Here is a 16165-nt window from a genome sequence, read left to right on the forward strand (position 1 = left end):
TGCCTTCCATCTGATCGTGGCCCGGAAAAATGGTTACCCTCTTCCTGAAACGCTCCCTGCCACTCTGAGACCGGGCTTTGTGGAAGCAGCTGTGGTTACAGCGCCACCATCTGAGGTATGAGATGCCTACAGTATTTGCACCTGAAGTATTTAATGATTTCTAGTTTAAAAGTGTCCAGTGGTTCTTATTCAGTATCATGTTTTGCAGTTATGAGAAAGTTCAGATTGACAATTATGAACTGAGCTCTAAATGCAATTGTTTTACAGGCAACTCAAGCTCTTATTGTCTTTTATGACAATATGATGCCTGGAGCCAATCAGCTCATTATGCCAAGATCACAATGTTCTGAACATTTCCTTCTGTCTTTTTCATATCTCTCTCCTTCTCTCTCTCTTTTGATTGGCATGGTGATGATCTGCACACAGTATTGCCAAAGCATCAAAACAAATACACAAATACAAAACAAATATATATATATATATATATATATATATATATATAAAATATATATATATATATATATATATATATATATATATATATATATGTACATATAAGCACAAATATAGTTGTCAATTTTAGTTTCAAGTTTTTTTTATACATATATATTTCTATTTAGATACATTTTTTAATTTTATTAATAACATTTTGAATTGCCAGTGATTTTTCTATTTATTTATTTATTTATTTTTTTTTTTTTCAGTTTAAGTTAATTTAATATTTATGTTATTTAATTTCAGCTGTCAATTAACCGCTTTTTCTGTTAAAAAATAACACTTTTTGGTTGTTTTAGTTAACAATAACATCACCGGTTGATTGTGATTTTATTCATTCATTCACAAACTTTTAGCTGTTGCTTAATCATTGATAGTCACTGTAATGGTTGTAAAAATTTATCAGTTTTGTACATTTGCCTCCATATAGAAAAAATAGTAAACAAGAATAGTACAAAACAACATGCATAAATTAAATGTGTGTGTATATATTATGCTCTCTTTCTCTGAGCATGTTTATTTGGCTGAAGACAGAGGGTGCTAATGAGTTTCAAGTGAGATCTCAATGAGCCAAAAATCCAACTAGTCCAGCCCTTATCTCTGAGTTAACCTCTGAGTGAACACTTGACAATAACTGTGGAACACACGACACTATTTATACACTCATACACTTATTTATCTAACACACATACTTGGTCTACACTTCAAATTTGCACATAATATACCTGTACATACAAAACTGTCTAAAGTAATATACCTGCACATACAATTGTCAATTTGTATATTGTTATTCCTTACTTGTTCTATTTTTTATTCTTTTATTATCTGTGTTTTTGTTCTGTCGCTGTCATTCTGTTGCACTGCAGAAGCTTCTGTCACGAAAACAAATTCCTCATATGTGTAAACATACCTGGCAATAAAGCTCATTCTGATTCTGATTCTAAATGCCCTCATTTCAGTCATTTTATTCTTGCTTTTCATTTTCCCAAACAGAAAATAGGTTCTGTTGACCTGCAGATGACCTCTAGACAAGGTGTGACCACTAAGCAGGAAGCGAGAGATGAAAGCAGGAAACCGGGTATGACTTCGGAGCCAGACGTCAAAGAGCATAAAGATGATTAAAGGAAAAAATATATTTAATGCTTTTTTTTTTACAGTGGCCCAAAAAGTATTTGGTCACTTAAAAGTGTCTAAATGTGTTTTTGCTTTAAAGTAAACTGCACTTGCTTTGATATTTTATAATTTAATGCAATGATAGATAGATAATGATAGATATAAAAATGTAGAAAGTGCTTTAAAATAAACGACACTTGCTATGCATTAATGCAATGAATGTTTTTGTTTCTTCAGTTTTTTCAGTGTCTTAAGTGTGCAGATATTTTTGGGGCCACTCTTTCACACTTAAGAGGGAAAACCTGTAAATTTACTGATTTTCTTATGTAGATGATCTATTTCACTGCTCTTATTGTGTGTTTTTATTGCTGTGACAGCAGAATTCAGCCCAAAGAGAATTCCAGAGCCACATGAAAAGCCAACACAGCATGTCAGCACTTTAAAACCAGGTGAGTCACTGTCCGCAGGCGCAGCGGGCCACACACACGCCCCTGACCCACACCAAATCAACCTAATCCTCTAATTTACCTATGCTTTACCATCTGTGTTCAGGCAATGATGAAAATTCTGTGGTCTTTTACTCACCCTGTTCAACCTGTATGACTTTTCTTTTTTGAAACACAAAGGGAGATGTTTAGCAGAATGTTCCAGGTGCTCTTTTCAATATAATGCAAGCAAATGGATGCTGTCTAGCTCAAAAAATTACGCATAGAAGCTACATAAAGGTAGCATATGACATACGCACTAGATTCCAGGTCTTCTCATGCCATCAGGTAGTTTTATGTCAAAAACAATTTGTTATTTGTTGAAAATCTTCCATACCTCTGAAGCACAAGATCATATATTTTCAAATTTAACACATGAAGATAGGCTGCACCAGGTTTGAAATCAGTGACAAATTCCACTTGCTTTGGTATTTTATTATGCAGTGCAGTGACATTTAGATCTTTCTTAAGTTTCTTCAATGTCTCCGGTGCACAAATATTTTGGGGGCCACTCTTCTACTATTTTATTTCTCACAGCAGAATTCATCCTGACAGAGAATTCTAGACATGCAGGGAAATCTAATACAACAATACAAACAAACAAATAAATAAGACCGATTTAGTTTATTACATGTGTTATTTTAGTATTATGTTTATACTATTTTAGTATTTACATTACTATTTTAAAATCCCTTTTTTATTTTTATTTTTAATTTTAGTTTGTTTTAGTTTAAAGTTTTTTTTAGTATTTCTATTTAGCTTTAATTTATTTTACTTAAGTTTTAAATGTAATAATTTTAGTACTTCCAACTTATTGCCTCCTTAAAGGAGTAGTTCGCCCAAAAATTTGAATTTGCTGAAAATGTACTCACCTTCAGTCCATGAATGATGTAGATGAGTTTGTTTCTTCATGGGAACAGATTTGGAGAAATGTAGCATTACATCACTTGCCCACCAGTGGATCCTCTGTAGTGATTGGGTGCCGTCAGAATAAGAGTCCAAACAGCTGATAAAAACATCACAATAATCCACAAGTAATCCACACCACTCTAGTCATCCTCCAAAAAAAAAATAACATCAATACTCCAATAACATCAATACTGTCCAAACAATACCATCTGAAATGAGGACAGCTGGATAGCTTGTTATATTCCTTATTTATATGTCTGCTAAATGAATGAATGCAAATTTGAGAAGTACGGAGGGAAATTTTTGGTCGGTTTCTCTACCTGACATATCTTATGACTTCAGAAGGCTTGTAACCAAGTTTATTAGTCATATGAGGTACTTTTTGGGTGCTTTTTTTTGGGGTGCCCATTTGTTCCCATTGTATGGAAAAGGGCAGCATGAACAATCAGCCAAACATCTACTTTTGTGTCCCACAGAAGAAAATCATTTCTGTTTGCCACAACACAAGTAACTAATGACAGAATTTTCTTCTCTCAGGCTGAATTATCCCTTTAAGAGACCTATGGTCAGATGGTTCATAATTAAAAACGGACCAATCACTGCTCTCTCTTGGCAAATCAGCTCTTGTGGTCTTCAGATCAGGTTAAAGTCATATTTAGCGAATATATCACTCTAGCAGAGGCCTGTTTGTTATTTTCTCTCATGATGGGTGTGATGTTATGAAGTAAAACCTCTCAGCGCCTCTGGGTGTGGACACAAACCCCGTTATATCCACAGCGCTGACCTTTTGTTCTAATATTTCATGCAGTCTGCTGTGATCCAATAACAGCTCATATTTATTAAAGTGCCCAGATCCCTTGGGCGTTCACAAATAATCCTGCACTTTATTACTTCAATTTGAATGCCATGGTGCTTCCAATATGGTTCTTATGAAATGCTTTTTTTCCCCAGTGTTAGTAGAAAAGAGAATCAAAGTTGATATTGAGTCTTCGTCAATGCCCCAGTGCATGATGGGATAGGAGACAAAGGCCCATTTGAAGTGCTAACTGCAGCTGTAGGTGTTCAAGGCCTGTTTCAGATGGTATTGTTTGGATAGTATCGATGCTCTCGAGTGTGTTTGATGTTTTAGTGTTACGATTCAGTGTTTCTGCTGAGAAGTGAAATCTTTTGGCTAGAGAGAGTAGTTCAGTGTAGATGACAGGTAAATAAAATAACTTTTTTTTTTTGTGTTCTTGGTGAAGTCTGATGCTTTTGTTTTGCTTTTAAATAAAAAATAAATAATGTTTCTCTTTAGGATTCGGTCAGTTTTATTGCAGAAAGAATACTTTTACTGTGTAACTGAGTACTTCACATACAAATGTATTACAGATTCACCACAAGAACTTGATGCAAACATGAAGTCAAGAACACGGCCCAGGTAAAATCTTTTTAAACTCTCACTACTGCTACATTACCATTCAAAGGATTAAAAAAAAAGAAAAAGAAATTCAAACATTTATTCAGCAAAGACATAATAAATTGATCAAAATTGACAGTAAAGATGCTTACATTGTTACAAAAGATTTCCATTTCAAATAAACATTATTTTTTTTTTTTACTTTCTATTCATCAAAGAATCCTGAAAAGAATGTATCATGGTTTCCATAAAAATAACTGACAACTGTTTTCAACATTGATGATAATAATAATAATAAATGTATGTGTGTTTTACCCCGCAGGTCATATTCCAGCACCTCCATAGATGATGCCATGAAGAAGGTGGAGGAGCCTCCCACTCCTCCTCCTCGACCCCAGAAGACTCACTCCCGCGCCTCCTCTCTCGACCTCAACAAGCTCTTCCAGCAGAGCGGTCAAGGTTCACGCCGATCTCAGCATTCTTTGAGTATTTAACCATTTACACGTACAGACTTTCATATACTGAGAATACAAGGCACAGACATTTATATACATTACATTTACTGCATTCATGTTAATTGAAGTAAATATTTGAATGGTGTGTCAATGCGGTATTGGTGTGTTCTAAAGTTGTTTTGGCGCATTTGACAGTGAAGCACCATGAGCTGTGTGGCTACAAATGCAGTAACAGGATTCCCTGAGAAAATATTAAAAGTTTATTCTTTAAATGTATGAAAGCCGCAGGATCACACAATGGGAATAATACACTAGCATACCAATTTTTGAAAAGAGCTTTGAAGACTATTTGATTGGAAATCATGTTGCCTTTGTGGTGGTAGATGTGTTTGTCCGGTTTTGAACGGTAGTATATATATTCTTAATAAATCTAAGATTTTTATTTTTTTATTTCTTACTACAGCAGTGTCTGTGATTTCTTCTCAATTATCTGTACTTGTAATATTTTAGTAAATAAGCTGTGCAAAAGAAATGCTGATTACTGTAGTACATGGTGGATGTGAAGTAATTTATAGTGCTGATCTTAATCAGCTTTAGTAGTGGTAGCAGTTTTAGAGTGGCGAGGAAGTTTTTCTGAATAGCTTGTCCTCTCTCAGGTGCTAAAAGTGGCTGGTTGCCTCCTCCTCCAGCTCTCCCTCCACGACCACCAGCTACACAGGTGAACTGTTCATCATCTCCTCTTTTAAAGTATTTCCTGATAGCTAGTCCAGTTTAAGCTGGCATCTGTGTTGTAAAACATGATAACTGGTTTCTAGTTTGCCCTTAGCTCTTCCAGCTTCCATGTTCCAAAACCCAACTTGACCTTATGCTGGTTTGTTACTGCTCAAAGATGATCTATCTTTTTGGTGCATTAATATAGAATTTAATTGATATGCCGTTTATGTCAGTGGTTTCAAACATGACTCATCCAATTAGATCATACTTTTTTCATACTTTGTTACTTTTGGTACCGTTCTGTTACTGTGTTGTGTAATAACTTGTGTTATAATTCAATGTCTCAGATCTTCAGCTTCATCCCTGGTTCAGAGAAGAGTTCCCAGAAGGTTGTTCAGCAGCCAAACTTTGCAGATTTCAGCAAGTTTAGGGAGGAGGTGAGTAGATGTTCACAATAAACCTACTTAAAAGTAAGGCATCACTAGCACTACTAAAACACACAATTTAATAACTTCAGATGTGGGATCACTAAACTGACATTTGATTAACATGAACCGAATTTAACTTCTGATGTGAGATTTCCATCTGAAACAGAATATCCATCATAAACAGTAAATTTAACTTTATAATAAATGGATTGTATACAGTAAGAATGAGGAGAGAGAATTGTGATTGTTTGCATGAATTTTGCATTAATTAAATTTTTTGCATCTGATTAATTAGATTTTTTGCATCTGATTTTTATAATAATTTTAGGAATAAGTAAGAATGAGGACATTTTAATTGATTTTAATTTATAATATTTAAATTATTATTAATTTTGTACTTAAATATTTTGTACTTAAAATAAATCAAAGTTTGCGTGAGAATTGTGAGAATTATTGGAATGAATTTTAAATTACTTGTATTTTTAAAATAGTGTACTTTGAGGATGAGGAATTTATAATTTTTTATTATTATTATTATTATATAACTTATTTAACTGGTCATTTAATATATGGCTCAATCAGTGTTATGAAGTTAAGAAAATTAGATTTTTCTTTTAGGTTATTTATTTAATTTGTTTATATAATGTTACAAAAAAGATAGAACTATATATATATGCAGGGTCTCAGCCATGAATGTGCAGTTATTAATGTCCCGAAATATTTTGCTTGACAAACATATGTAACAATTTTTTAAAATATATATTTCTTTGATCTATGAAGCCAAATCTGCCTGTTTAATAAAGTTAGATTCATTGAAATTCTGCACACACACTCTTACTGCTGTCTGTCATCACTTCTCTCTGAGTTATTAATTATGTATCCCCTTTGAAGAGTCTGAACTTCCTCTTTTTGGCATGTGTAAAACATGTCTGCACCTCTCCAGCCGTGTTACTGTCCATGATGTGTGTGTTTTCTTGTGTCTTTGGCTGCAGGCTGGGAAGAGACGGCAGTTTCCCACAGTTTAATAAGAGTATAAAGCTGCAGGAGCCCAATGAAAACACACACACACACACACATCAGCGTTGCACAAGCTCATACGCTCACCGCTGTGGGCCGTTCTTACCTCAGCTTACTTTACACACACACTGTTTTGACAGTACAGGCACCTGCAAATATCTGTGCTCAAGCCCTGACTATGAAAGCTAATACTTACATAAGATATGACTGCAGACTCTATATGAAGGGATTCTGGTCTGATCAAATACTCATAACTCAGCTGAAGTCCTCAAAAGACTTTAACCGTCTCGTACCACGAGCCTTCCTTCATCTTTATGGCCCTTTACCCCTTCATGCTTTTAACTTTTGGCTTCTGTAATGTGATGAGAGGGAATGTGATCGCTGTGTGAAATTCATTTGTCATAGTCGTGTGAGTTACGGGTTTCATGATGTCATTGTTGGACAGAGAAACACAGTGTCTTAATCAGGCACGATCTGACAAGTGAGTTTCTAAAACCCAGCAATTCACCTTTCTGGACTTCATTTTGAAGGCACAGAATTAATTCTGCATGCTAATTCCTCTGTATTTTTTATAAATTATTATGTGAAATAAATACACAGCTCATTGCATTATAAGAACAACGTGTGGTGCTGTTGTAAATGACTAAACAGCTTTAACTGACCAGTTTAGAATATTTGACCCTATCCATCTAATCAAATTTCATTTTATTCTATTTTTCTCTCACACAGCATATGCTGGGCAGGTTTTCAGCTTTTCAGGTTTTGTTTATGTAATTCTCAAAACTTTTGGCCACGACTGTACAGTTTGAAGGAACACTTTTTTTTTTTAATAATTGTTTTCTGTGTTACCTTCATGCGGCTGTATTGCACTCATAACTCTTGCGTGTTTTCCCGATTGTACGGCTGGCTGGGTGAAATAACTTGTTGCATGCCACAGCAAATCAAACCACTTTATGACTTTTCAGACAAATTTATACCCTTGCAATCGGTCTGTTTCTGCTATTACTTTTCATTGTGCCATAAAGAACCGTTTATATGTGCGATTGCGTGTGAAGTAGTGGACAAAGTGCTGGTTTTTAGGAGATTTTTTGCATTTTTTTTGATTTTTTTTGATGTTTTTGAATGTTTGACAGAGTACGATAGCGTGGAAATATGGCCGTTCCAGTCACGCAGGGTTAAATGAACAGTAGCCGCATTTGTGTGAAATACAGCAGCGTAAGTGGGATGTTGTAAGTCAGAGAGTCTTTACTGAGAGTGTCAAGATTGATGGTATGCCCTCAGTGATCCATGAACACACACGGCGCAGCATAGAGGGAGAGCTGTGTAATTCACTTTAAAGAGCCAGGGAAGAATTTAATGTGGCCTTCACTTCTACATCACTACATTTTTTTTTTTTTGCCCACTTCCTCTGTGTGAGAGACTCAGAAATTTTGGCTTGTGGAAAGAGACGGCTAAGGGAAAATGTAGACTTAAAAGGGATAGTTCACCCAAAAATGAACATTCTGATATTAACTCACCAGCAAGTTGTTCTAAGGGTATTTGAAAGAATGTTTGTAACCAAACGGTTGCCGGTAGCCATTGACTTCCATAGTATTTTTTCCATATTATTGAAGTCAATGAGGACCAGCAGTTGTTTGGTTACTAACATTCTTCAAAATATCTTTGTTTATGTTCAACAGAAGAAATAAATTAATACAGGTTTGGGACAGTTTGAGGGTGGGTAACTGATGACAGAATTTTCATTTTTTTATTCAGTTTCAATCTTTCTTATTCTCGTCATTTATTCTGTAAATTTAGAAGTCTTGATGCATGCATGTGTAAAACAACAATGTTCTTGTAAAGCTATAAACTAACACCTGAAGCCCTCCTGATCCCAAACTCCTCATTCTTTTACAGCAGGAGACCAGCGTGAGAGGAGGTCTGAGCACAGAGGACCTGACGCCTCCCAAATTGGTAAGAGTTGACTCTGTCCCATTAACAAGCACCCAACACCTCATCTGAGCCCCTTTAAAAGGAGCCCATATCTCACAGAAGCTAAGACCCATCATCAACATGAGCATATTTTGCTCATCTTCAGTGTACTGGCATGCTTGATGAGTTTCTCTCAAAATCTGTCTTTACCATTTAAATCTCTTCCCAGGATTCTACAGTGGTACACCAAGGCCACGCCCCTCAGAAGCCAGTGCGAAGAAAGATCCACCCTGAAAGCCAGAGTGCCACGCCCCCCTCGGCCACGCCCTACTCTGCTGCAACATTGACCAAATCTACCCAGAGGTACATATATTTATATATTTTTTTTAATAGCCAGGTTAACAATAACATATTATAGCAGGAAGATTCCTTATAAAATAAAATAAAAAGTAAGCAAAAACAAAAAAACGCAATAATTTTAAATGTATTAATTATATAATAAAAAATATTAAGTGTAGAGAGTATAAATATTTACAGTAACTATTGACAATAACGTATAATTGCTTAAAGATTACTTATAAAAATGAATAATTTTTACTAATATGTAAATAAGAAAATAGTAATTTAAATTTAATTTATTATTATTATTTAAAATGTAAATAAAATATATACTGTTAAATATTAAATAAACAAGAATGAAAGTATTTAAAATAATGATTGACAATAGCATAAAGAATACTTGTAATATAAATAAAATTAATAATAAATTAAGTTGAAAATAATAATAACAATAATTGTATGTGTATATATATATATATATATATATATTTACCATAACATTATATATTAAAGATTATATAAAAAAGTTAAATAAATAAAATAAAAAAATTATAAGAAATAAAAAAACAGTTATAGTAAACATATTAATAATATAATCTAGCAGAGTTTTATTGCTTAACCGATTACTTATAAAAAAATTAAAAATAAATAAAGATACGATATTAATAATAATATAAAATGTAATAAATATATAATATTAAATGATTAAAGATGATTATCTGCTGTTGTGCTCCAGGCCTCCACCCAAGCAGAAGAGAGAGATCCAGATGGCCATACGGAAGAACCGAGAAACCAACGCAGTCCTGACACGTCTCAACAGTGAACTACAGCAACAGCTAAAGGTGCACCAACCATACTGACACATTTATAACCACTTATACTTACAGTTCACTTAAAAAAAATGAACATTGTGTCATCATTTTCTCACCCTCGCTTGCGTTCACTGGAAGAAAGAAAATGATACGGGTTTGACATGAGAATGTGTACATGATGACAGATTTTATTTTGGATGAATCTCTTTCATTTTTCTGCTCTTACACATGGTTAGTCCAAGAAGGCAAGGCATTAATAAATAAATGCTGCCCATTGATGCCTAAAACGTTAGCAGTCTCATATGATCATAACTGGATATTCAAGCTGAAGTCTGTTTACACATGGGTAGTTTTCTAGATGGACAGCACATACTATTTCCGACACCTCTCGCCAGACCAATCAAATATCTCTTCTAGTCTGGTATCGGACGCATGCTGCTTTTATATATAAACACAGACAGCTTGTGTTACCCTGAAGAGTTATGGAGTGACTGGAAATGGTCTAAAGTTGCATTCCTCAAATCATTCAGAGATCTGCTCAATGAACACACACACACACACAGACACATTCACACACATGCTGGCTTTCTGAAAATGCAAGCATTGACTCAAGCAGTTGTCTTCTTTAAAATAGTGCATCCTGCAGCAGCTGTTGTGTGTGTTTGAAATGAGGCGGAGATATTTCTAATGAGCACCAGAATGTGCTTGGAAATGCATTTTACCACCGACAATGAGAGCAGAAAGAGAGAGTGAAGACGCTAGACTGCTGCTCATAAACACCCATGTGCAGATCAGGTTGCACTGCATGCTGGGAACTGTTAACCTGCGGACCACTGCACGCTAAGTTACAGCTCTCACATTACGAAGTGTTTGTTTTCTAGAATTACTCCTAGTTTTGAGAACATTCTTGCTTTATTCAAATTTTGTTTTTACATTTATTTTCTCAGCATACAGTAAATAAATAAATTGAAATATAAATCTACATATAAAAATGTAAATTTAAATATAAAATTAAGCTTTTTTTAATGTAGCACCTTTATGTCATCAAAGTTTGCTTTGCTTTAAAGGTTGGACATTATTTGAATATAACTGACAAAATATAATTATTTTATTTCAGTTGTTTGGTGAAAATAAAGTGTGTAGTACAACAGAAATATAGAATTTCTGCGAATGCATGAAGGTGTAGATGGATTTGATTAAAGAGATTATTTTTTCTAAATAAAAATGTAAACACTATATGTGTTGTTTTAAATGCTTCATGTGAATTTAGGCCTCAGAACATAATGTACAGTATGAAAAATGCATATTGAGTTGAGATTTGCTAAATATTACAAGTAACAATTGTATTACATTACTTGTGTTTTAAATATGAACTTTGAGTATTACATGATGGTTAATATAAATGTAAAAACAGGAGAAATGAGCATGTGCATTAAAATATACAATATTGCCTATAACTTCCATAGTGGCAATGCATGAAGTCTGGTGAGATTGAGCATTGTCACACATGTATGGCGTGTCAGATACACTGATACAGCAAGAATCGGACATATAGTTCAAAAAGCAGTCAGACGAGTGTAGATATTTGAGAAGATGTTCCTGGTGGGTGTCAGATGACTGTGATGCTATGTGTGTCTGGATTGTTCTAGAAGATACGTGATCCATCAGACTTTAATGACAAAAGAAGACAGGTAGCAGTAAATGTTCCAGAGACAACTGTGAGCGTCAGAACGGCAGCTTTCATCCTTTCTGTTTGATGTCATTTGAAGGTCGTGACCTCAGTAGCCTTCCTCATATGACAAGGGTCTGTTTGCTCAAAACATTTGTCAAATGGGAATTGACTTATTAGTGTTAAATCAAGCATCACTATTACTATTGCTTATATTTAATGTTAGCAACCACTCAAAACACCCTGGCAACCGCATAGCAACAGACCAAACCAACCAGGAATACCTTAGTAACCACATACAGATTGAACCCACTATGAATATCATAGCAAAGGAATAGCAACAACATAGCAACACTCTGGGTGCATCTCAATCAGCTCCCTAGCTCCGAAGCTCGTGAATCAGTAGATTGTGCACACGAGTTTGGTCACTGGTAAGTTCCCTGACTCACTGCACATTGGGACAGTGATCACTCGAATTCCAGTGACATGATAACGTACAGCGTCAAAGGACAACATAGAACATCATCACTGGAATTAATAAACAACAGGCAGGACCGATCTCTTTTTTGATTAGTTTTTTTTTATTCTCTTTAAACACATCGTTCTGTTACATGTTCTTAGAACATTTCAGCCGAATATTAATTATAAATGTTAATTAGATGTGTTCATTACCTGTTTAGCGATGTGTGTTTATGTTGAAATATACTAAAAAACGGTTTGTCTTTTCATTTCAGTTGAATATTAATTATAAATGTTAACCAGATGTGTGTTTGTTTTATTTTTCGTGCTTCATAAATGGGATGTTATTTCCGATACAGGAGCATAGTGAGCGCCGATGCTCCCTAGTTTTTGCAGTGCATTGTGGGATTTTTCAGGGAGCGAACGTTCCAGTGCACTGGAATGATTTCGTGATTGAGGCCGACTCCCTGAACAGTGCCCTTACTACTGAACAAGAGAGCTGATTGAGACGCACCCTTTGAGTCTAAACTGAGTCAGAATACCCTAGCAACTGCATAGCTACAACCTCAACCCACTCAGAAGGCTTTAGCAACTCCAGGGCAACACACTAAACCTACTCCGAACACCTTAACAACTGCAAAGCATCACCCTAAACCCACTCAAAACACCCTAGCAACCGCATAGCAACACAGTAATTCCATTCAGAACACCTTAGCAACCGCAAAGCATCACCCTAAACCCACTCAAAACACCCTAGCAACCGCATAGCAACACAGTAATTCCATTCAGAACACCTTAGCAACTGCACAGTCATGGTAAATTTACTCAGAACATTCTGGCAACTGCATAGCAACACACTAAAACCACTCAAAACACCATAGCAACAGAATAGACCCACTCAGAACACCCTAGCAACCTCAGGGCAACACACAGATCCACTCAAATCTCCTTAGCAACCACATACTGTAGCAACACACTAAACCAACTCAGAACAACACTCTACCCACTCAGAAGACCTTAGTGAATGCAAGGCAACACTCTTAACCCACTCAAAACACCCTAGCAACCACCTGGCAACACATTAAATCCACACAAAACACCTTAGCAACCACGTAGCAGCACACTGAACCCACCAAAACCACTCAGAACACCTTAGCAACCACATAGCAACACACCCCAAAAATTGTAGCAACACTCTAAATCCTTTTAGGACACCCTAGCAACTGTACGTCAACACCTTGTCATGGTGACAGTGAGTTTTGCATGTGCACACAACACTCAAAACATAATTATCAAGTTCTGTCTTTCAGAAAAGCTTGAGGAGATGTGGATTTGGATTAATCTGGATCAGATCACTTACGTTTTTGGCTTCAGGTTTTTTATTGTGAAAGAATGGAGGAAATCACGGACGCCTGAAGGAAATCGTGAAAAGAAATTGTTTAATTTAATAGAGTCAGCTTAGCTTATCTCCGATAATCACAGCCGTTTTACTTCAGCTCTGTGTTTCTTTCTCTTCTTCCTCTCTTTCTTCATAAGTTGTGCATCGGGAGCGAGTCACTCTGGAATCCCAGCTGGAGTTGCTGCGGCCCGTGGCATCAACCTGACCCAACACACGCTCGCTTTCCCTCTTATTCTGTCTTTCTAGTGTCTAATACTGTGAGCTGTAACTCAGTCACATGACAGGATACGCACTTTAAGTGACCAAACATTCGGGACACCACAAACACTGTGTCAGAAGCACAGGAAGAGGATTTTGCCTCCATGGGAGAACGTGAAGAATTCTGGGAAGTTTCTTGGTCAAAAAACTATTTTTGTTTTGTTGGTTTTGGGTTTGTGTTTGTATGTTCCTGTCTGTTTTACAGCAGATTCATGCTGACGCTGCTAACCGCTAGTTACACATAGCAATAAAAAGCAAAAGCTTCATTATTTCCCTTCATTCCAGGAAACTGGAAATCAATTTATGGTTCATGCAATGGATCTAGTTCTATAACTGCACAAATACGTCAACTAATGATTTAAACGACTACCTTTTTTTTTTGGTTTTTTGCTACCATACTTTAATAAACATGAATGTGTTTAAGGCTGATCATGTTCCACCAAGAATAAGCTTAAAAGGGTGAATATCATGAAAAAGTCAAGACATATTTCACCCCAAAAACAGAAGAAGAAAAAAACATAATTAGAATTATAATAACTAACTAATAATAAAAATGTACAATTAAATATATATATATATATATATATATATATATATATATATATATATATATATATATATATATATATATATATATATATATATATATATATATATATGTATGTGTATATGTATGTATATATGGAATCACACACACACACACACATATATAATTATTTAATTATTATAATAAATATTCACATTTATTATTATTCACATGTGCAGCCTATAGTAAAGCCTATTAAGATTTGTTTTATGACAATTAAGTCCATTTTAATCATTAACTAAAGTAAGCACAACAAATAATATCCTGACCATGAAAAATAAAAAAGTAAATAGAATAAAATAGCAAATAGTTACCTAACCAAAAAAAAAAAAATTTTACAGAAATTATGAAAAATAAATAGAATTAGATATATATATAATAATAAAAATTACAGAAATTATGAATATAATTATTTTTTATTTTTTTTTTTTATTTTTTTTTTTTTTTTTTCTGTAATTTGGGGTAAAAATGTCCCTTGATAGTTTTTGTGTGATTTACCAATGATGAACACTGTTGTAAACTAAGTAAAATGTAGAATAATCATGACTTTGTGTGCTGGGACAAAAAGTTCATAAACATGGATGTGTTGTAGAGACTCTTCAGATTTGAGTGTGTTTGTGTTCATGCATGAAGATGAACATTCATTCAGTTCTGACGGCATGTTGTATGTGAGTCGTTTGACAGTAAAGGACTGTTTAAGACTGGAATGTTAGAATATGTAGATGTACCTGTTGAATGCCACATTAACCTCAGATCAGCGATCCAGTGATCGTGCTTGTAATGTATTACAAGAAACATCCATCTATTATTTTTTTATTATTATTATATATATTTTTTTTTTTATCATTAACTATTATTTCAAACTTTTCAGTAATTTCTTAAGCATTTATTACAATCCGAAAAATATTTTTTGGGGGTAAATATGAAATGTCAGAAAAGGTTGATTATAAAAAAAAAAAAAAAAAATGCATTAAATGAAAACCAGCAACTGCAAAAAAAAAAAAATCTGTATTTTTGTTCAAAAGTGGGCTATATCCTTTCCTATGCAAATCATATTGGTGATTTTGCGGGTCGAGCTTGTTGAGGGCCATGTTGTGTGTTTTTGATACTGATTGAATTTCTCATGCACTGTGTTCTGATGCAGGAGTGTTCAGGAATGTTCTGTCCGTGAATGTGTCAATAAACCAGTGGAATTATGGGAGATTGTGATGGATGTGGTGTGTCTTGCCTCGCATGTTTGTAGAACCTGTTCGCTTGTCATTTAGGGTTAGTTTTTAAATGTTCATGATATGTAATTGTTGTTTGTTTTTGCAAATTGTTGAAATGATTTTCTGTGGTGAAGGAATGCATATCATTGATTATGCATAGAGTTAACATAAATGGAACCTGATGCCTTTGACGCTTTTCCTGTGGTTTTCTCATATCTGACTCAAGCATGAGGACCGTAGAGAATTAACTGAGCAGATTTGGTAAGTGGAGCAATAGGTTGTGACCTCTGATGACCCTCTTCAGTTTGTCTGGAGAGCTTGTTACACTGCCTGATCTCATGTGTTTCAGATTGTTTGTGTTGTCCTTCAGCATGGACAAGATAACACCAAGAACATGAAGCAGTCAGGAGCAGTCAACACCTGTATGTGAGTATAAAGTTGAGGACTACTGGTCATGGTTTAATTCTATTTTGATGTCACTATAAATGCTCACAGATAACTAGGCACACAAT

The 16165-nt window shown here is 34.8% G+C and overlaps 1 protein-coding gene across 5 annotated transcripts in view; it reads left to right on the forward strand.

The window, feature by feature from the left end:
• Positions 1-14472, forward strand: part of LOC109048187 (ralBP1-associated Eps domain-containing protein 2-like) — a 33578-nt gene extending 19106 nt beyond the window's left edge. Inside the window, exons 8-18 of one of the 5 annotated variants that reach the window (XM_042713672.1) lie at positions 1-115; positions 1489-1573; positions 1986-2057; positions 4371-4419; positions 4721-4884; positions 5510-5571; positions 5915-6004; positions 8909-8965; positions 9153-9286; positions 9999-10104; positions 13738-14472. The exon at positions 1-115 is cut by the window's left edge and continues 54 nt beyond it. In XM_042713672.1, the coding sequence (XP_042569606.1) occupies positions 1-115; positions 1489-1573; positions 1986-2057; positions 4371-4419; positions 4721-4884; positions 5510-5571; positions 5915-6004; positions 8909-8965; positions 9153-9286; positions 9999-10104; positions 13738-13806 (1003 nt within the window). In that variant the 3' untranslated portion in view covers positions 13807-14472. The remainder of the gene's footprint in view (positions 116-1488; positions 1574-1985; positions 2058-4370; positions 4420-4720; positions 4885-5509; positions 5572-5914; positions 6005-8908; positions 8966-9152; positions 9287-9998; positions 10105-13737) is intronic. The other 4 variants (XM_042713674.1, XM_019065875.2, XM_042713673.1 and 1 more) reach the window with 4 other exon arrangements.
• The last annotated feature ends 1693 nt before the right edge of the window (positions 14473-16165 follow it).

The sequence above is a fragment of the Cyprinus carpio genome, chromosome A23 (assembly GCF_018340385.1).
Source record: "Cyprinus carpio isolate SPL01 chromosome A23, ASM1834038v1, whole genome shotgun sequence".
In the NCBI taxonomy this organism is placed as follows: Eukaryota; Metazoa; Chordata; class Actinopteri; order Cypriniformes; family Cyprinidae; genus Cyprinus; species Cyprinus carpio.